Below are 22,574 nucleotides of genomic sequence, written 5' to 3'. Positions count from 1 at the left end.
TATTGACCGACACTTCTACTCCTAAGCAAAGGTACTTGGTGAGGTTCGTACTCATGACCTTAAAGTGACAAGGTGAGTTTCCCACCAATAATTTGATTATGCTGTCTATGATTGTCTTGTACTCTTGTGTAAAATGGGAACGATAGTTGAATCCTATGTCGGTAGGACACTAGGACGGTAGGCTTTAGTAAACAACAGCGCTTTTTATTATTCCTTTTAAAGAATAACGGAAAAACTTTATTTTGATAAAAACAAAAGAGAACAGTTAAAACAGTAAATTCAACTGTCATTCATCCTGTCGACCCTTCTCTTTTAAAACTCTATTAATTTTCGCATCCAATAATTTCATCAATCCTGAGCTCATTATTGCCATCACCATTATTAGTATCGTAGTTTCTAGGGTTTCTTCAGATCAAATTCATGTTCTCAATCACCTAGTTTCTTCAAATTAATCCCAGAAAACTTCCCCCCATTTTCCAGATTACGCAAAATAATGGAAGAGAAAGAAATTGGAGTCAAAGAGGAATCTCCCACTTCTTCTGCAAGTCCTAATTTCCGACTAATTGATGAAATGGAGCTTCTGGAATTCAAAGACAAGTATGTGATCAGAGCCGTCAATTCTCCAAATCAAGGGTTTTCTGCTAGTCGACTTGATGGTGATATTCAACCACTTACCAGTTAAGATCATTATCTTACATTATTAAGATTTTCTGACTTTGTATCTAATCTCTAATTGTTTTAAGTATTTGTATTGCTTAATTTGAATCACTCACTGCAGTATGTTGTTATATTTGTAAATTGCCATTTTATTACACTCTCCTTCTAACATTAGTTCCAACATTTTTCATATAAATTATGAATTGTTAATTTAGTAGAAAAGTAGACATAACGAGAGTTAGTGCAGCATTTTCCGTTTTTGTAAGTGCACATTTTTACCTTATTCATATACTCTGCTTTGAACAATGTTAGCGAATGTTTTAAATACCTTGAGTCGATCATCCAAAAAAATGTTGACATTGATCAAGATGTGGCCCACGGGATTAAGTCGGGGTGGCTTAAGTGGAGAGCAGCCACGGGAGTGTTATGTGACCGAAACATTCCCTTATTGTTAAAGGGAAAATTCTCACGACTGCATAAGACCAATGTTGCTCTATGGTACAGAATGCTGGGCTTCTAAGAAGGAGCACATTAAAAAGATGGAGGTTATGTAAATGAGAATGTTAAGGTAGATGTGCGGGAACACAATAAGAGATAGAATCAGAAACGAGGTTATTCACAAAAAGTAGCTCTGGTAACAAACTAAGGGAGAATCATCTGCGTTGGTTTGGGCATGTAAGACGGAGACCAGAGGGTGCACCGGTACGAAGAGTGGAGGAGTGGGATCGTGGAGGGGTTAAACTTGGGAGAGGGAGACCGAAAATGACTTGGTTGGAAGGAGTTAGGGAGGATATGGAGTATATGGATTTGTATGAGGAGGAGGCATTGGATCGTAAGGGATGGAGGAGGAGGATCTTTGTCGATGATTACACGGAATAATCAAATTTGGTTCATGTAGCCGACCCCACTTATGGGATTAAGGCTTTGATTGATTGATAGCGGGTAATCGGGTAATTGTTAGGATTGTCTCAATGTATAGTTTATGTACATCACTTTATTTATTATTTATTTATTTATTTAATATATGCTCCATCTATTGATAATTAAAGATATTGTTGATCAAAGTTCCGCGTTTGACATATGTTCCTAGTCAAATTGTGGCACTTTTAAAAAAAGAAGGAAAAAAGAGGGAGTAATTTAATGAAAAAGTAATTGGAAAAAAGAGATACTAGACCCATGAAAAATAAGAAATGATGAATCAATGGTTGAACTAAGAAAAACTTTTTACACTGTTTATGAATGGATGAAAATGAGGAGTGTACAAACTATTCTAGTATTCTGAAACATAAGAATTGAATTTTCTTATTGCTAGTACTTCTGTTTGAGAACCCTTATACGATGTTACTACCTTTTTTTTTTTAAAATGTTGGAGCTTCTTTTCCGGATTGCTTTTTTTTGTGCTCAGAAAGTTTTAGTATCACACTCCCTTCGTCATACTATTATAGGTTTCATTTCTATGCTTGAATCACTTTCTTTACCAAGTTTAATATCAAGTTTAATTATGAGCTTTTCCAGATTACTATTACTTTTCTTTGAGGATTTCATTTATTACGAAGTATATCATAATAAGATGCTTGCCCTTGTCAGTTGTATGAATAACTAAGGATAGTTTTGGTATTTCGAGCAATTTTCTTAGATATGACATCTAATAATATGTAGCCTATTAAATTGGGATGTACATAATATATAATGTTATATTGAGTCATGTACATTAACCTGAGATAGTAAGTATTTGGTACTTTTCTATGTGACGGTGAAGGGAAATTGATTATGGGTTCTGTTGTTGCAGGTAATGATGTTTTGGGAAGTCCAGGCAAAACCACTAAAATATGTGGTGTAGTTGGGACTATTCAACTGGTTTCAGGTATTTGTGTTTCTGCCATAATAGTCGTACTGTTTTATTAAATTAGCGCTTGACAATGTGAGAAATGGAAACTTGTGTTTGTTATCTTTGCATTGATGTCTTAATAACAAGGATTGCTAAAGCAGTAAAGCTTGTGTGTGAACTATAATTTTTATAAATGTAATATTTGTGGCTTCTTAATAGTCATCATAAGTGAGAATTATCTAAGCAAGGCACTAATTTGAGAGCAAATGATATAAACATTTATGCACATTTGGCTCTATATGTAAGTAATTTATATTTAGCAACTTTCAGAATACTTTTGTTATATTCTGTTCATTATATGTAAATTTCTTGTTCATATTTTTGGCAGGGATGTACATACTAGTAATAACATCCTCCAAGGAAGTGGGGAAGTATCATGGTTTCCCTATTTTGCGAGTAGAATCTATGAAATATTTGCCCTGTAATCAAGCCTTAGAGAAATTAGGTGTTCAGGAAGTAAGGTCTTGCTTTCTCTATCCCCTCGATATATGCTTCTTTGCATGGATTGTGTTCATTTTGATTAATGAGAATATTCAAATAATTTTGTGTGAGCAGAAAAAAGATGAAGCATACTTCAGGAATTTGTTGAGAGTTGTGGAATCTACTCCTGGATTATATTATTCCTATGAAACAGATATAACTGTGAAGTATGCCATTCTTTTATACCTCCATAATTTTCAATTACTGTAATAGAACAGGGTTTTTTTTTTTTTTTTTTTTTTTGGGGATATCAATGAGTATACTTCTACGATTCTCACATTAGGCTGACTAACAGCTTGCAGAGAAGGCTACAGCTGTCAGAAGGGTGGATGAGCAGTCCAATTTGGAAGCAGGTTACTTGTATTGCTATATTGCTTTAACAACTGTGTTTTGAAGAAATTATGATGATTTTCTACATTATGCTTCTTGCAAATAGCTTCTATAATTAGACTTTCTAATTTGCTTTGTCTCTTAAAAGTTTATTTATTGATCTTGTGTCATAGTTCGGCTGAGAGTTAAGGGCCATCTATGTAGAACATCCAACTATCCAAGACCATGCTAGGAGCAGTATATGAAACTTTTCTTATTGTTTATGTTAGCATATTTCTCTGCTAAATAGCCTTAAGAGGGTTAATTGGTTCAATGAAGATTTTCCATTAGTAACTTCTATAATTTGAAGACTATTTCCACGTTCCTTTCTGTGGTTCTTTGTAGATAGGTTGGCAAAAAGTGATGCATATTTAGTTGAAGATTTAAAGTAGCAATTAAACAATGACTTTGCCTTTTTACCTGATAATATGATACAAGATGTTAGTTCAGAATAAAGTGCCAGGACTGCATAAAACAGAGAAAAGAAAACACACTATTCTCTTAGTGGGTTTTAGGGGCTGGTGACAGTTGCATCTATCTATTTTTTTTAAATTAATTTTTTTTTGACACGGATGGTAGGATAACGCTAGTGCTCTTATTGACACGGATAATTGATATTTAAATTTTATGATTTTGGGCCACACAATCAATATACTTCTCTTTGTAATTTTGGATATTGGTAAATTTGTTTGTTTGGTATTATGTGTTCGTGACGCTGTTTAAGAAGCCATAAGTCTCATATCTCTTATTCCTTGCTTGCATTAGGCTGACCCGCGATTTGTTTGGAACAGAGCTCTTTTGGATGAGCTTATTGAGTGTAAGGTGACAGTTTATGATCCTTTTTTGAAATTACTTGATCTTTGATCCTATGATCATGGGAGAAAATTTACATCTGTAGCTGATTTTTATTTTTTACCTTTTCTTTTTGGGTTGCAGCTTGATGAGTTCATTATGCCACTGGTGCAAGGAAATATCCTTTGATGTTTTTTTATGATTACGAAAGTAGATATTATTCTTCTCACCTTGCATTTTGCAAGATTGCATATTTTTTTGTATCTTTTGTGCATAAATGGTATAACAACCTAGCTTCTGACAATAATCTATCATCACTTTTCTTAACATAAAGTTAAGCTTTCAGACTGCAGAGGTTACATTAAAAAATGCACCTGTTACCATTACGTTGATATCAAGAAGATGCACAAGACGGCTAGGTATTGTGAATTCTGAAGTAAGTTAATATTGCTACATAATTGCTTAAATTTATTATGTAACTTTACTGAAGGAACCAGAATGTGGAGAAGGGGAGCTAACCTGCAGGGAGATGTTGCTAACTTTATTGAAACCGAGCAGTTGCTGGAATCAAAGAATTTCAAGTCCTCTTTTTTGCAGGTAATTGTGCCTAATATATTTAGTAATGCTTTGGGAATCTTGTTCGTTTTTAGCTTTAGAGCTTTAGCTTGCAAATTACTCCTTTCTTTTTTGTTCTACTTACTTTCCATTTCTCTCTTACTTTATCTTACCCCTTCAATCCCACAAACCCACCTTTTACATTTTCTCTCTTACTTTTTTTTTTTTTTTTTGAAACATTTTCTCTCTTACTTCATCTTACACCTATTCACATTTTCAATATTCCCCCCCCACCCCCCTTTGTTTTTTTTTTTTTTTTTTTTTTTTTTTGTAAATTACATCATGTGGACTTTTACACTATTCACACAATAGTCTTTGACCATAGTTTGTGATTTATCCATAAGTAATCTAGTTAGATTTGTCTCGATATCTACTTTTCAAATATCAACTTATTATATTTTTTACAAAAGTAATTAAAGATATTAATCGTCAAATTAATGCATTGGAAAACGTGAAATCACAAATGGTGCAATAAAAAAAACGGAGGAAGTATTATCTTAAATTGTGTAACTAAATAGAATACATAAGAACGGAGGGAGTACTTGTATTGTTTTGAAGTACAAATTATAGTATAATCCCTGTTGAGTGTTGGAATTTGACTTCTGTTTTAGTTGAGCTATGGAAGTATACAATTATGCATTCATTAGGATCCATACCTTTCTTTTTATGCAGCAAAGATTAATAGTTATTTTTCTCCCTTCTTTGTTCTACTCAATGCAAATATGATCAATCATTTATTTGGGTTCGACGTTAATAACAGAAAGTTATGACTTAGGTTTCAATCCTACGAATAAGATTACAAAGGCTAAAGTTATGAACAAAGTAACAAAGTTGATCTGATTTGGGTCTGACTTTAATAATTGAAACATACATCCTTCATTTTAAATTGTAATTGGGCTTATAAGACATTATTGAAATGATTGCTTGAAGGGATATTCACCCGTACATGGTTCGTTGGCTAATCTAAACGTTATGGTCATTATGAGCTTGATTTTTCCTTGTGACATCTGGTAAGTTATTATTGCCATAGGCCGCAATTTAGGGGTAAGGGGAGAGATAGATATATGTGTCTACTAAAGTTATCACTTTGGCCTTTGAATGACGTTAGTTGCATCAATATTTGGCTAAAACGATTTTTTTATATGTCATGCCTAAGGCTCACTTAGTTAATCTCTTAATAATTAAAATATATGCAGTATACCTTTTGAAGTAAATCGTACTTTACGGAAGTTAATCTTTTGTTGTCTACACCATCTCCTATGAAACAATTTAGATTTTTAAATAGTTGTAATTAAATGGTGTATGGAACAAGCACTGGTCCTTTTATGAGGTGGATCGTGCTTGTTTCTTATCATTCATTTTTAGAGGATGTCATTCATAGGTTAGTTAAGTTTAGAAAAAAGCAAGCCATAAGCCTTTAGATTATCAGACAAATGAACGGACCTTGCATAGATGAATGCCCTTTCCTTTTTGTCGATATCTTATAAGTGTACATTTGAATTAATGTGAAGGAGATATGATTCATTTTTTCTAAAGTTGGGCCCTAATCTAACCAACTTTACTATTATGATCATAATTTCAATTATGCTTTCTTTTGGGCTAACATCATTGGTTATAAAAATCTTGTAGCTTTCCATTGTAATTCTATTAGCCATGCTATTAGTTTAATAAATATGGTTTAATGTATGCACATAGGTTTATGGGATACAACATAAGTTTGACCCCTAAACGAGAGAAGGACCAATGTAGCATCTAAATCATAATATTATTTCCCTAGTATTATTTCCTTCTTAAAATGCTATGTATATCTTATTCACCTCTTCATCAATTGATAATCTCTTTCTCGCCTTAAACTATTTTGTTTCACTCATATCCTCTCTTATGGACGTATTGGATCGTAAGGGTTGGAGGAGGAAGATTGTTGTGGACGACTATAAGGAATAATCACTTTTGGTACATGTAGCCAACCCCACTTATGGGATTAAGGTTTTGATTGATTGATTTGATGTCCTCTCTTAAGCCTTATATCCTTCCAAACAGCAACAACAACAACAAAGCCTTACATCCTTCCAAACCTTGTTGGAGTTGCTAAAGTAAGTGGGCTATTGTTGTAATTAGGAGAGGAATGAAATTTGATGATCAATTGAATAAAGAAGAAATGTGTTTTTTTTTTTTTTTTTTTTTTTTTTTTTTTTTTTTTTTTTTTTTTTTTTTTTTTTGCTTTTTTTAAAATGGTAGACTTTTTATTAAGTGATTGGTTTCTTACATTCTTCATCATATAACATTTAATGCATATTTATGTTGGGTAGTTTTTTACGACTAATTTAGGATTATTGCTCTAGAACAATGTAGTTATGTAGGTAGATTAGGTTTGGTCATTAAAGTTTAGATTTTTCTAAGATATTTTCTCCAAGAATTGTCTTAGGGCGTGTTTGGCAATAGCGTTACTGGTTTGACCAAATCAAACCACCACTTAGAGTATGTTCGGCACAATATAGATGGAGGTAATTCTTAGCTGTGGTAGTGCAGTGAAGATGGATAATTAAAGTATGAGTGCTTGGTAAGTAGCTGTTGATTAGCCGTTTGTATGTAAAATTGGATATATTTTTTTCCCTTAAAAGCATCGATTAAATTACTATAAGCTACTATTAATCTTCAAAAGTTAATAATTTTAGCTTTTGATAAAAGTTACCTTCACCACTAAAAGCTACCCCAACCATTACATTGCCAAACATTTTTTTTTTAAAAAAAAATTAAGTAGTGGTTTGAGTGTTGACTTAGTCAAATCACTAAAAATTACTCAAAAACTAGTGCCAAACATGCCTTTATAATAAAAAAATAAAAAATAATAATAAAAAAATAAAAAAAACATTTGACAATTAAGCGGTGGGGGTAGTGTTTATTGGTGGAGGTAGATTTTATCAACAGCTAAAATTATCAGCTTTTGAAAATTAAAGTACCGTTGATATTTATTCTATAATTTTAGAAAAAGAAAATTACATTTAAAGGCAACAACTACTTTACCAAGCGCTCAATTATCTATCTTTACAACTATCTTAACATGGCCTTAGGTAATTCTAGAATACATTAGATTTTCTTAAATAATTATTTCCTAGATTTTTCTACAATATTTTGATAACACTATACAAGAATTTTTCTAGATTAATATTTTTTCAATTAAAAATATTAATCTAGAAAAATCTTGTATGGTGTAATCAAAATATCATAGGAATATTTAGACTCGATTGATAAACCTAATTTGAACTCTTATAATAATCATAAGTTCGTTGTAGCAAAATAACCAACATGCCATAACTAAATATGTACTCTTCCAGGTTTTTTTTTATTTTTTATTATTGTACCATTTGGGGTGGACACAAAGATTAAGGAAGAAATTAAATCACAAAAATGCCCATGTGACTACAAACAAAAGAAAGATAGTAAAAGTTAGGTAAAAGGGGTAGATACCACATGTGAACAGGGTAAATAAGGGATTTTGTGAGTGAACACAACCAAAAAGTGAAAAAAAAGTTACTAAGTAAGGAAATGATGCAATTAATATGCAACTTCCTAAAAAAGAAAATGGTGCAATAAAAAAAACGGAGGAAGTATGATGAAGCATGTAAGAAACCAATTCACTTAATAAAAAGTCAACAATTAAAAAAAAAAATTGCTCATCATCAAATTTAATCCTCTCCTATTTTCAACTATAGCCCACTCACTTCTGCAAGTATCTCCCAACAAACCTATCCTAAAATATTTAAACCACTAAGACTTGTGACACGCAAAATAAGATCCTTGAAGGTACAAATAGTATATTTTATTGTCATTGGGTGCTACACAGAGACAAGTATAATTACTCACGTCTGTAAATTACATTCGGTAGCTGTAAGAGCTATTTGGTTTACTGGATTTACAAATCTAGGCTTTCACTGCTTGTGTAAATATTTAGCATGCTCAACAACCTGTGTGGGAGTCTCTCTTATGTAATTTCACGATATCAACCTCATTTTCTGCTCTTCAACACAATTTTGCTGTTTATTTCTGGCATAGCGGCATCCAGTTTTGTGATTCATGTTGATGACGCGATGAGTATTGTGTAGAGCAATATTACTAGGATTGCGGTCCTACCTTGCCTAGGTAAGGGTACTTAGGTTGAGATCACAAAATCGTACAATCCTACAAATAAACTCTAATATGACAAAGATACTCTGACATAATTTGTCCCTTTTTGACATAATTTGTCCCTTTTTACTTGCTCAAGAGGACGCAAAAGTATAGTAAAAAGGTAGGCGAGTGTGAGACCTAACTCAAGAGAAGAAATAGAGAGAAAACAGTCCACAAAGGAAAATGGGGCAAGGCCGGATGTAGTATTATTTTTATATCAAGATCATGAATGCTAAAATTGCAAATACTCTGTTGATATAACTTAATGTGCCTCACATTTGGGTGATTTCTTTCGGGCTGTTGAGTTGTTAGTATTTAGCAGTCTCTGATATTCACATCCATCATGAGCATGCCCAAAGAAGCTGCAAAACTGAGGCATCATATCTTTATCATCTGTTATTGGCTAGAATATTCTCTAGGAAAGCATGATACTCCTTAAAATTTGTTCGGCTAGACTTGTACTTGTGTTGAATTTCAGGTTCGGGGTTCGATTCCGCTTTTATGGGAACAAATTGTTGATTTGAGCTATAAACCTCGATTGAACATCATCAACCATCAAGATACGGTATATATTTAAGCTTTCAGCTTTTCTGATATGCTTGATGGGGTTTCTATATTTTCCATAACTTCAATTTTTTTTTTCCAGTCACACGTAGTGGAGCATCATTTCCATGATCTATCACAAAGATATGGGGAGATATTGGCACTTGACCTAACTGATGAAGTAAGATTAACTCCATATTTTAAATATTGGTGCTATTAAATACACTATTATTGGTGCTTTATTAATGTTACAAGACTTGTAACTTTTTTATTTTGATTTTGCATATCATTGGTGATGGCAATAGGCATTTATTATATTGTACAGTATAAGGTTGCATGAGGTTTTATCACCATTGGAATAAAATGATAGTTGGAGCTATGTATGGGAAGGCGAGCTTAAGGTGCACCAAGGCGCTAAGTGCATGGGATTAAGCTTTTTTTACAGTTAATTAAGTTGGATCTAAAGAGACACACCTAAAGCACACAAGGTGTGCCCAAGGCTCACCTAAGGCACATAGCTTAAGTTTTTTCAGCATTTTTTTATATATTTTTTTTATATATATTTTTCAAGTGTGTCTCGCTTCAATGAGGCACACCTAGTCACAGCAGGACCCCTTTTACCTTAGTGTTGATTTTTTTTTTTTTTTTTTTTTAATACATTGAGGTGGATGCCTAAAGGCCCAAAACATTGGTTTTATTACATATACATTCCTTATGGTAATGCTCATTAGGCTTGAAGTGTGGATGATGCATTGGTCCTGCTCCTTTATATCACTTGTTACGAATATGTTATGAACTGACTTACTCAAGCTCACAACACACACTCGAGAGAGCAGCAAGCAAGAGATTACTTTTCATTAACAAGGGAAATTACAACACAAATAGCTGATAGCTTTAGCCTATCACTCTGTAGCCAAAATAACTTGAGGTTATCACTCTCCCTAACAACTTGAGGCTGTCAATCTCACTTTCACAATTTCAATATTCAAAAGACATACCCTTCCTTCCCTCTCCTATTCTCTATATACACAAAACAAGTTAGAAGTAATCTCTTAATGATGTTTGTCTTCTAGTTCTTTTGCTTTTCTGCTTTTCTTTTCTTTCTCCAAAATGTCAAAGTTGACTCTTTCTCTTGACCCCTGAGACTTCCTTAAGTAGCTTTGTCTTCTATCTCCCAATTGGTGTCTTTCTGTTTGCTTGGCTGACTGTCTGTCTCCTTTGCCTTGCATTGGTCTGCTGCTGCTGGTTTACGCCTCTTCCTAGTGTACACAGCCCATGGTTGCTGAGTCATCACAGAATAAAGGTTTCCAGTATTAAAGTTCAGAATTTGTCTTTGTTGCTGTAATACCTTTTCACTTTATGAGATATCCAAGTCAACAGCAAGTTTTTAGAATGATGGTTGAAGAAAGCTATCTATTGTTATTTTCCCCAAATAATTTCTTACTTAAATGCACTGAATGAAAATAAAGAGTTGTGTGACTTGTGGCTATAAATATTGTTCAAAACTCAAAAAGTTGTAATTGTGGTCGCTAGACCTTGTTAGGGTTCAAACATTAAGCTTTCTTTTTCACTGTACTTATATCATATCATCAAATATCATTGGTGATGGTGAATGTGATTGTCTTTTGACTTTTTCTTGCATTTTCAGTATGGTGATGAAGGAAAACTCAGCAACGCATATGCTGCTGAGATGGAAAAGCTACCTAGTGTGAGGTGAATTTTGAAGCTGCATATAGATTTTATTGATTTCAAATTTATTGTCTTAATGTTTTATTAATGAGTTGGCCTTGATTTTTGTGGTGTACATTTGAATGGTAGGGAAAATTGAGTATAATTGAGCATAAAGTTAGTTACTAACCACTTCAGAGTCTTGTGATGTCTTAGCTCTGTCATATTACCACAAGTGGAATTTTACCCATGAGTCCAATGTAGTTAATACAGGTTTTAGTTTAAGTTCTGTACATTATCATCTGCAAAGTTCAATTTCCAAGTCTGGGTAGTTTCTATTAGCTCTTGAGATTTAGGTGATTTTGTAAAATTGCTAGTGAACGCATCTAATCCTCCCTCTTGCCCTAAGGGAAACAGAGATGAAAGAAGCACCTTTGTCTGGTTATCAGTTTTCTAAATGTTATGAAATTTTCCTGACATATTCTGTCTTTAGACCATCTCTCTAACTAATTATTGTACATGGTTGGATTTACAGATACATTCCCTTTCGCTTCCACAGCATTTGTGGCAAATCAAATTTTGATAACCTGCACTTGCTGTATGATGAAATTTCTGACGAAATTGGAAAGCAAGGGTAATTTAATTTTCATATGGCTTATGTAATCTTTTTGGATCATCTCCTCACAACCCCCCCCCCCCCCCCCAAAAAAAAAAGGGTGATTTAGACTTTTTGCATAGTTATTTTAATCATTTTTTTTCCACCTCACCAGATACTTCCTGGTAGACTCAGAAGGGCATGTTCTGGAAGAACAAAAGGGAGTTATCAGATCTAACTGCATAGATTGCCTCGATCGAACAAATGTTACCCAGGTTTGGATTACTTGTATTAATGTATCTGCTGTAAATGTGTGCTAAATGTCACTCGTAACTTAATTGGAGTCTTTCTGACATGTATACCTCATGGTTTTTCTATATGTAGAGTTACCTAGCTCGGAAATCATTGGATTTACAGTTGCAGAGGGTTGGCATATTTACTCTTGAAGATACCATTTCAATCTGTCATGAAGAATATGACAAGTTTAAAATCTGTGAGTTATTTATGTATGATATTTAGCTTACTTAATTATGGAATTGTATTGAGTGCTAACCTTTTTCAATATGTATTACTTATGCTGTTGATACTGATAGTGTGGGTTGAGCAAGGGGATGAGTTAAGCTTAGAATATACTGGTACCCATGCGCTTAAGAGAGACCTTGTAAGGTATAGAAATTTTGAAATCATCTTCTGAATCTGTATGAAATTGATCTGTTATCTGTAGATGCTTACCTTGTAACAACTAAGATGCATGGTTCTGCAGATACGGAAAGCAGACTTTTGGAGGACTTATTACAGATGGTATGAGTGCACTTTCAAGATATTATTTGAATAATTTTCAAGACGGTGTTAGACAGGCAAGCAACCATGGTGTTTTACATGATTTTAATTTTCTTATATATGGATAAAGGGAGGATATTTATCTTAGTTTGGTTTTGTGTTTTCTCCAGGATGCAATCGATCTTATCAGTGGCCGCTACTCAGTTGGCCGGAATAATCCATCACCCTTTCAACTTAATGCTTTCGAATCACTTTCAGTGAGTTAATTACTGTTTAAAAGTTTGCTTTTGAGAATATAGATGACTTCTTTCAAGTAATCTTAACAATGTATCGTGATCCAAGTAATTTATGACTGCAGTATCAGATGCTATGCTGGAAACCAAACTTTCTTTAAGAAATTAATCACTCTTGCACGTGTATTTTACTATTATAGTGATAAGAGCCATTTGAATCCATTTGTTTCTACAAAGTCTATTCTTGCCTCCCCCTTCTTTTCTTCACAGATTTTCATAGCCATGATTCATCTGCATTTATGCAGGTTATCTAACCTTATCTACCAATTCTTATCATCTAGAGCTTCTCAAGTTTTCTGTCATTTGCTTAAGTTATATATATGATGCATTATGTACAGCAGAGGTCTTTTTAATAACTCATGTCATTATATGTTGCTACAGTATCTTCCAGTGGCTTCAGCGTTGTTGATTGGGGGCTTGACAATGACGTCATTTTCGCTAAACCAAGGTATGACAAATTGACAATGCACTCTTGTTTCTTCCATAAAGTTATGCATGCACTCAGTTGAAATCAAATGAGCTTTGTTCAGCCTGTTTGCCTCAATTAAAGCTCTGATTTTTATTTTTTTTATTATTTATTTTTTTTCCTGGTAGTTGGCCGGAATGCTCTGCAGTTTATGTCCTCTGTTCTCTGGGCTGGTGTGACTGCTGGCGTCATGGCATTGGTCAAAGCTAATGGAAGGCAATTCTGCTCTAGACCTCGCCTCTGTGGCCTTATATGAAAACCTTCCAACAGACTTCCAAGTCGATTTATTGCCAATTAAGTTATGTATATCAGTGTATATTCTATTCAGTGAAACTTCATAAGTAGATTAATACGGCAATCTCCTGTTTTATGTTGTAACATGCTTTTGCCTTTTGATTCATTTCTTCGCTAACTCAGGAGTCAGGGAGTTGACAATGTTCTACATGACCTTTCAGAGTAATGGAGCTTGAAGAGACCTTCCTGAGCTTTCACTAAAATTTTAGAGCGTAGGGCAAAAAGTGCTAGTATTTAGTCAATTGTTGTAATAACTCTACAGTTTCCATTGTTTATCCTGGAATTGATATAATTATGTGACAGTTCTTTGGAGCTGTTTGTCTGAATAACCTCCGATTAATGTTATCAAATTTTAAGTTATATGAAGTAATTAGTTTTTAGACTCGGGTGATGAATGTATTGTTAGTATATTTTACATTAAGAAAATGACATTAATGTTTGAATGGTTTAGAGGTTAAATCTTTAAGTATAAATTGGAGGTTATGACTCTTATGAGATCAAATCTTGTACAAAGACAAAGATTTTGCTTAATAATAATAATAATAGTAATAGTAATAGTAATAGTAAAAACGAAAATGCGGTTGAAAGTTTGGATTATTTAGGAATATTCAGAATTTAGATTATTAAAAGAAAATCGCTTACAATTGAAATTATTTAAACTAAATTTTTCCAAATTTAAATAAGTACTATGTTAAAAGTAATCTAAATTGCCCAATGGAAGTGGACATACAAATATCCAAATTAAAAATTAAAAAACGCGAGAAAATATATTTAAAAAAATACATGCAAAAAATATAGTCTCATTCGGACGGTCAGACACTTATTGATGAAAAGGCATAAGATAATATAAAAAAAACGATTAAAAGACAATAAATCACATGCTTTTGTGATGCATAAAAAATCCCATAAATTTAAGGGAATAAGTTACATAGTACATTAGTACAAGATTGGAAACCATTAGATAATTAAGAGATGCGTCTTTTATATACATATAATATTTGAGTATATATATTATATTGAAACATATTTAACACTTATAATTATGTGAGCGAGTGGTTTTTGAAAAGACTTTCACACAATTCTTTTTTTATCGAAGGACACACAAAAAGATCGATGAATATTGAACTTTTTCTACATGGAACTCTAGTTGTCCTTAGCCAGATATCACATCATATAAGCACTGAATACCATGATTTCAAGTTACTCAACATTATTGAATTTTACAAGCATTCTCATAAAGTTGACATGTTTTGACTTTCCACAATCGATGCTCATTATTGAAGGCCTCTACGTTGCAATTGATGCATTTCTAAATCTACCAAATGGTTAGTTGGATGTGTCTTTTACAACTGTATTAGAGATATTGGTTCTATATTTTCAATGACACTAGGACCACTACAAAATGCCATTCAGCATTATTAATTTGCTAGCTAAACAATATATATATTTTTTTTAGTTAGCATATTCATAGTCTTTTTGGTCAAGAAGGGTTGATACGTTTTACTCACCAAGTATATATCATCAATACAATTAGGAATAAGAAATGTCCTAGTTTTGATCATCAATTCTTTTTAGCAAATGTTTGAGTTTGTTTTAGTGGGCAAATTGTTAGTGCAAGTGTCTAGTGTCCAGTGTCAAACGATCAATCTTCATAGTCCAAAAATACTCCGTATTTAATTTCTAGTTTATAGTCACAATATAAGGATATTTTACTATCATATTATTAGAAGATAATTGTGTCACTCTCAAGTACCCACCATGTGGTTCCCTCCACTTATAGTGACCCGTCTTCCACATAAGATGTCACATGTCTCATGCACACAATGTTACAACAAAATTAGATAAGGTAGCCTTCGAATGATTCTCAATCTCCCAACCTCTTGGCAACTATGGTTGAACTATTACAATCAAATGAAGCTTGAATACTAACTATCCAACAAAATAAAAACCAATTAACCTTGAAGATGTTCAAAATTCAAGGGGGAAAAAAAATAGAAAAATGCATTATAGATACTTTTAGCATCAAAAGCCAACAACTAGCATATAATAAATTCGACTATCTTTAACATCAACACCATGCTTAAAGTTCACTGCATACAAAAACTAACATTGTCAATCCATTAAAAAACTACTCGCTTCATGCCCTTCGTCCCTTATTTTTCGCTCCATAGAGATAAGTTGCTTTATTAATTTTTGGTTGGAAAAAAATGATGAAGAGAAAAGTGGTAGGGTTGGTTTAAAAAAAAAAAAAAAAAAAGTGGTAGGGTTAATAGAGTGGTTGTGAGAGTAAATGTGTGGTTCTATATCTAAAAATAAAATGAGACAAATTAAAAGAACGGACTAAAAAGGAAATTGAGACAAAGAATAAGGGATAGAAAGAGTATGTACATAGTATACCCGTGGTATACTTCGTATATTACGGAGTATAGCTAATAATCCATATTTTGAAACAAGACCTTGGACAGTAGTTGGACACTCATGTCCATAAAGTTCATTAAAAGCAAAAAAATTATACACTCATGCCATACTGGTAATTGGTTATATTACAACTAAGCAAAGTATTGAGCCGTTACATTAGCATCACCGCATACATGCCCACGAGATTTCATAAACTTGTTAAGTACTTCGTATTAATTTAGGATTATTTGACAATAATATATAGGAGTAGTGATTAAACAAAGACTAATTTACATGCTATTTTTATTTATTGTGATAATTAGGGAAAGTGGGTTCAACACCAACTCCTACTACTTGTGATTGTGAAAGAGATGTTCTCTTGACAAACCGTCCCTTCAATCGAGGCCTCTTTTCAGCGTTCAATTTCCTAACTTCATATCTTATCTTCTTTGAAAACAATCTTGTCCTTCTCTTTTCTCTGTATCTTGATACTCTTGCTTCTCTCCCTTCGTCCCCACCATTCGCGCTTCCTCTCATTCCCATCCATCCCTCTCCTTGAAGGTGTGGAACTCCGGTAGGGAACATACCTCCCTGCCAAAAGTAATCCCGTGAATATTAAAATATTAGTAATGTAACAACGAAATTTGGATGAACATAATTAAGGTTGTACGTTCTTATATTATTTTTGCATAAGCTATACGGGGTATCTTACTTCCTAGAACAAAGCTAAGGTCTTATGTATGATTATCATAAGCTATTTGGTCACATCAATATCCACATGTACAAATCACTAAAGATATTGAATGGTCCATGCTCATGGAGTCATGGTATTATTGGTATATTTTCAACAAGGTATTCAATGCAATGATGTGGAATTGAGTCACCCTAAAATGTGGCATGATAAAGTTTATATTGCAAAAAATGGAATTGAGTCACCCTAAAATATGGCATGAAAAAAGTTTATATTGCAAAAAAAAAAAAAAAAAAAAACTACTAAACATTAAACATATACTCCATACTTAAAACATAAAACATAAAACATAAATACACATAGAATAAATTTAAATACTCGTACTTATCACTACACTACTACAGTCTCTTTCAATTGTATATTATACCTGTAATAAATAGGCTGAAAAAATAGTTAGCTCTAAAGATAATTAATTACTTAATACAGTTAAATAACAATATTTAAAAATATACTTATATAAGTAGTACATTATATGTTCTGTATAAATAATTGAACTAGTTCCTTAATAAAGTTCAAACAGATACCAATAGTTTATTAGGGCTATCAAATCTACAAACAAAAGGCTTTAATGAATTCAAAACCGAATCATAAGTGTGTTTAACTTTTTAAGAAGTTCACATATGTCTAATAAAAATCAACATGAAAAGAGAAAGAAAAAGTTTGATTAAAATGACAAAATCAAATTGCTAATTAAAGTTTAAATTGACAAAATCGGACAAAATCAAATTGCAGATTCAAGTTTGTAGAATATTGATTAAATCAAATTGCTTATTAAAAAAATATATATTTTCGTTAAGTAGAAGTTTAGGGGTGAAATTTCACCTCATGGGTTAGGAATTTTGATATTTGGATTACTCAATGAATAGTCTAAGTAATTTAGCTCAACATTCAACCATTGATTTTGCAAAATACTATCAACTAAATTAAACCGATGTTGAATTTTTTATTTTTTTAGAAAAAAATTTCTAGCTTTATATTTCGGATAGATTTATAAATTTTTAATTCAATATAATCTGATCATGAAATTAATGTCAAAGCAAGACAATTGTCCCAAAATATGTAGTATTAGTCTTGTAAAAACCACTCTTATTGTATCTTTACATTGTAAAAAATGTAATATGTAGATTAAAAAATTTGAATCCAATGAAGACTTGTTAAAAACAAAACGAAACAAAAAAAAAGGACTAATGATTGTTATTTTTTCATACATATTCAAAATTGAATTATAATGCCTCTTAGAGATAGCTTTCGAAATGGTTTCATTTAAAAGGAAATGAGGTAATAATCAAATTCAAATGTATTGGCACTAGACATATAAACTAGAAAATTGATAAGCCTGACAAATGTAGATAAAAGGGCAAACAAAAGGGCAAAAGACAGACTTCCAAAAATAGGCAAAAGGGTAATATATGTAAACTTCCAAAAATAGATCTTAAATAGTTAAACCTAATGATGCTAAAGAGCAAGAAGTGATTAAAAGCATTCTTACCATGCAATAGGGCCAACCATGATGGTCAAATTCAAACTCCGGCCGCCGCCCGGTGGTCCACGGTGATAAACAACCTTGGCTAGCCCATGCATTGATGATCTCGTCATAATTTAATCTCAATAGTATTTTCCTCCTTTTATTATTAGCTTCCACATCTTTACTTCCCTCTAGCTCCTCCTCCACCTCGGCCGCCTCGTGCTTTGGCACCACCACTTTCTTACCATCCTCTTCCTCATCTTCTTCAACACCACTAACTTGAGACTGATCATGATTACTATTATTTCCATAAGTTTGATTTAAGTCAAAATTAAACATTTCACTTTCAACATCAATTGACCAATCAAAGTAACAATGATCAGTAGTAGCACTAATATCCCCTTCTTCTTCAATTTTAACACCCGGGAATAAAAGTTGTAGCTCATCATCCGCCTCCTCGTCGCCGCCTTTTACGCCCTCCTCGGCCGCCTCGTACTCCAGCAAACTCTCAACATCCGCAGCAAACTCCGCTAACTCGTTATCGGAGGGTAAAAACCCCGCCGGTATATAGTTTTCCCACTCATTGTTATTATCTCCTTCGAAACCAATCAACGAGATGTTGAAATCATCTTCGAAACCACCTTCTACAACATTACTTTTGTTGTTGTTGTTACTATTTTTGAACTGCTTAATTTCAAAGGGATCATTAACCTCCAAGTTCGGAACACTACACACCGCCTCGTTTCGATCTTCTTCAATAGACCCTTCATCATCATCTTCATTACATACCTCCGGCACAACACGCATCTCGTAGTTATTATAAGAAGGTTTGTTGGTTTTAGCATTGTTGTTACCTCGAGGGGTTCGCGCCTTCTTCGTGAAACCCTGGTGCCATGAAGGGGATGGTTGTGCGTTTAGCTTAGACTCAAGGCGGACTCGATTATGTCGGCTTGCGAGCTCATTAGCCGAATGGACTGATGAGTCGCAGGCCTGACAAAGGAAAGCATCATCGGCGGCGCAGAACCATCTAGCGCGCCTCTTAAGGCAGCTTTCGCACGCCCGTGCCGTCTTTCCTCCAACAGCATTTGCTGTTTTCTTACAATGGGTACTCATGGTTAGTAGGCTTTCGAGTTTTGAATAAGAAGCGCGGATTCTTGTAGTGTTACAGAGAGGAATGTACTCAGTCAGTCTGTTGGAACAACAGACTAACAGTAGTAGTACCTCTTCTAGCAGAGTTGGAGCAACCGATAAATGAGTGTGCTATGATTGGTATATATTGAAGGAAGGACAAGTGATGGAGAAATTATTGATTTTTTTTCTTTTACAAAAATCAGTGTCGTCGTTTATATATCAAATATAAATTGTTTGGAATGAAAAGTCGTAATCTTTTAACTCTGTGGACAAGGTAAGGTTTAAAACTTTGTGAATTGCGATGGCACATCAATGAAATTTTTTTTGGAATTTAGGGTATTTTAAGTATCTTAGGGTCTGTTCACTTCAGCTTAATTTCAGTCCATTTCACTTCAATCCAGCTCCAATCAGTTTAGTTCAATTCAGCTCCAATCAGTTCAGTTCAGCTCATAATTTCCCTCTTTCATAAAATATTTATTTCAATTCAGTTCAGTTCAGTTCAGCTCAGCTCTAATCAGTTTAGTTCAGTTCAGCTTAGTTTAGTAAATGTGAACAAGCCCTTAGTAAAAACTATAACACAAAATTTTAAATAAATCGAGGATACAATAATTATTGTACATCCATTATAAAGATGGCCTAAAATGATCAAAAGTTATCCTAAAATGAATAAAAGTTGCCCCAATATGCATAAAAATAACCCAATACAAATAAAAATTATTTACGCTTTATTAATAAAGAATCACATTTTAAAGGACTAAAAATCAATTATTAGTGATTGAATGTAATTAAATTACCTTTCATAGAACTTTTCTTGTTGTCTATTTATATAAAAAAGTTGTATTATGTTTAAAGTTATCCAAAAAAGGCAAAAATTTACCCTAAAATTAGCTAAAAGTTACCTTTATACTACTCGATGTACACTAATATTAGTGTAAATCGGGTGTATACAAAAGTTTTTCGAACTATAATGAGTTCTTTCAAAAAAAAAAAAAAAAAAAAAAAGCTATTATGTAGCACAAATTTTTATATGCGGCTTGTTGTACCGTGCGTCAGGGGTTACTTGAGTTTTTCGGTCAAGAGTTACTCAAGTTTTCCTGGATTACTTGAGTTTCTCAGTCAGGGGTTACTCGAGTTTCCGGGGTTATTTGAGTTTCTCGGTTAGGGGTTACTCGAGTTTTTGGGGTTACTTGACTTTCTCGATCAGGGGTTATTTGAGTTTCTTGGTTAGGGGTTACTCGAGTTTTTGGGGTTACTTGACTTTCTCGATCAGGGGTTACTCGATTTTTTCGATCAGGGGTTACTCGAGTTTCTCAGTCATGGGTTACTCGAGTCACAATTTTTTGTATGCGACCTGACCGAGAAACTCGAGTAACCCCTGAATGAGTAACCCATAACCGAGTGAACTCCTCGAGTAACCCATGTCCGAACCCCTCAAGTAATCCCTGTCCGAACCCCACCCCTGATTGAAAAACTCAAGTAACCCCTGACTGAAAAACTCAGGTAACCCCTGACTGAAAAACTCAGGTAACCCCTGACTGAAAAACTCAGGTTACCTCTAACAAAAAAACTCGAGTAACTCCTACTGCATGGTGTGGCCCGCTGCACCAAAAAGTTGCTGATTATGTAACATATGCATTGGTGAATGATGTACATCCTGTTCTTAGAGGAAACATTTCAATTTTAATATTGTTTTTGTTTTTTTTTTTTTTTTTTTAGAGGAAACATTTCAATTTTGTTTTTAGAGGTAACATATGCTGAAAAATTTTGTTTTTGTTTTTTTTTTTTTTTTTTTTTAGAGGAAACATTTCAATTTTAATATTATGGATTTGATCATATTGGAATTATCTAAATTTTAAAATAGATTAGATTGGTATAAAGTTGATGGAAATTCGAATTGGATTAGACTCGAAATCTAAAAATCAAATTTTATTTTGAAATGTTATAATTGAGCAAAACATAAATAAAAAATGAACTCTCACATGAGTCGCATCTTCTCCATAGCGTATGATAATATGCTCATCAAGTTATTGAGTTTAAGATTACACCCTTTCTTAATAGCAAGGAGGAATTAGTATTTAATTTGGAGTTTAAGAAAATTTACTCTTATCTTCTTAATTTTGCAACATTGGATCAAAAGGTCTACTATTGGTAAAAATTAAGATTCAACATTTCACAAAAGCTAAGTACTCCAATCACTAAACACTATTTCTATCACTATCTTGCCAAACACTTATATTTTTTACTAAGTAATGATTTGAATAAGTCAAACCACTAAAAGTTACCTAAATACTACTCAAATCCTATCACCGAACAATATGTTGTATATGGATAAACATAACATTCAAACAATCCAATTATGTACAATTTAAAGATCAACGGATAAACTATTTAATTACGTCCCAATAATATCCCATATACACTTATAAATTTATAATTTAGCATGTATAAAACGCAACTAACAACTTATAAATTTAAACTTTATCCCAATTACCTGTATTACATGATAATTTGATAAATGTATGTCCAAACTAAATTTGTTAGTTTTCAAAAGACAACGATTTACGCTTTTTGGGACCCACTAGTTAGTCTCCTGTTGATCTGATTGGTTGATGGATTGCACCTCAATCCAAATGTATGCAATCTAATTGGTTAAGTGGATTAGCTAATGGGGTCATGTTCCAACGATAGGGCATGGAACTCCAGCATCCGACACCTCAAAATTAGGCTCTTAATGTTGATTTTGTCTTTTTTATTTCAATTATTCTTTGTGGATGTTGATATCCCATTTTTATTTTTGTTTTTGTACATTTATCTTTGATTGAATCATGTCCTTTCCTTTAAGTTGTGGTTGTTTTTTAGATCCACTCCAAGCCACAATATGTCCCTTGACTTACCAATTACCTCGAATTCGATCGATGGAGAATTATATTCAATACAATGAACAGTTTATTGATATCAACTAAGGACACATCAAGGTGTTACTTTTAAGAAAATCTAACTCTAGTGAAAGATTTAATGCGATTTTGTGATACGGTTGTTTTTGGAATATTATTATAAATAAGAGAGACAAATGATTTGATTTGCTAGCTAATAATCCATTTTTTTAATTTTTTTTTTTTAGGAAATTTGCTAATAATCTAAGCAAAAGGTTTGTGATTTCAGTAAAACTCTAGGGCTTGAGAGTAACGTGATTCTATGTTTGGAAGCATATAACATAAAGTAT

General features: G+C 33.0%; 2 protein-coding genes across 2 annotated transcripts; one reads left to right on the top strand and one right to left on the bottom strand.

The window, feature by feature from the left end:
• Positions 1–278: 278 nt before the first annotated feature.
• Positions 279–13,919, top strand: LOC145567636 (phosphoinositide phosphatase SAC8-like). The gene is made up of 20 exons (XM_081626963.1): positions 279–677; positions 2,447–2,521; positions 2,874–3,001; positions 3,101–3,192; positions 3,321–3,378; positions 4,160–4,216; positions 4,331–4,364; positions 4,525–4,605; positions 4,677–4,783; positions 9,447–9,533; positions 9,615–9,692; positions 11,160–11,224; positions 11,715–11,813; positions 11,950–12,049; positions 12,159–12,267; positions 12,368–12,440; positions 12,538–12,631; positions 12,725–12,811; positions 13,229–13,295; positions 13,442–13,919. Exons 1-20 carry the CDS (start codon positions 494–496, stop codon positions 13,567–13,569), a joined length of 1,803 nt encoding a protein of 600 aa, XP_081483089.1. The 5' UTR covers positions 279–493; the 3' UTR covers positions 13,570–13,919.
• Positions 13,920–16,064: 2,145 nt separating this feature from the next.
• LOC145567635 (zinc finger protein CONSTANS-LIKE 16-like) lies at positions 16,065–19,511 on the bottom strand. The gene is made up of 2 exons (XM_081626962.1): positions 18,245–19,511; positions 16,065–16,595 (listed from the first exon to the last, which is right to left on the bottom strand). The coding sequence occupies exons 1-2, from the start codon at positions 19,331–19,333 to the stop codon at positions 16,308–16,310; spliced, it is 1,377 nt and encodes a 458-aa protein (XP_081483088.1). The 5' UTR covers positions 19,334–19,511; the 3' UTR covers positions 16,065–16,307.
• Positions 19,512–22,574: the final 3,063 nt, after the last annotated feature.

Source organism: Chenopodium album, chromosome 11, assembly GCF_948465745.1.
Source record: "Chenopodium album chromosome 11, dcCheAlbu1.1, whole genome shotgun sequence".
Lineage (NCBI taxonomy): Eukaryota > Viridiplantae > Streptophyta > Magnoliopsida > Caryophyllales > Amaranthaceae > Chenopodium > Chenopodium album.
This window is presented reverse-complemented; position numbering and strand designations above follow the sequence as displayed.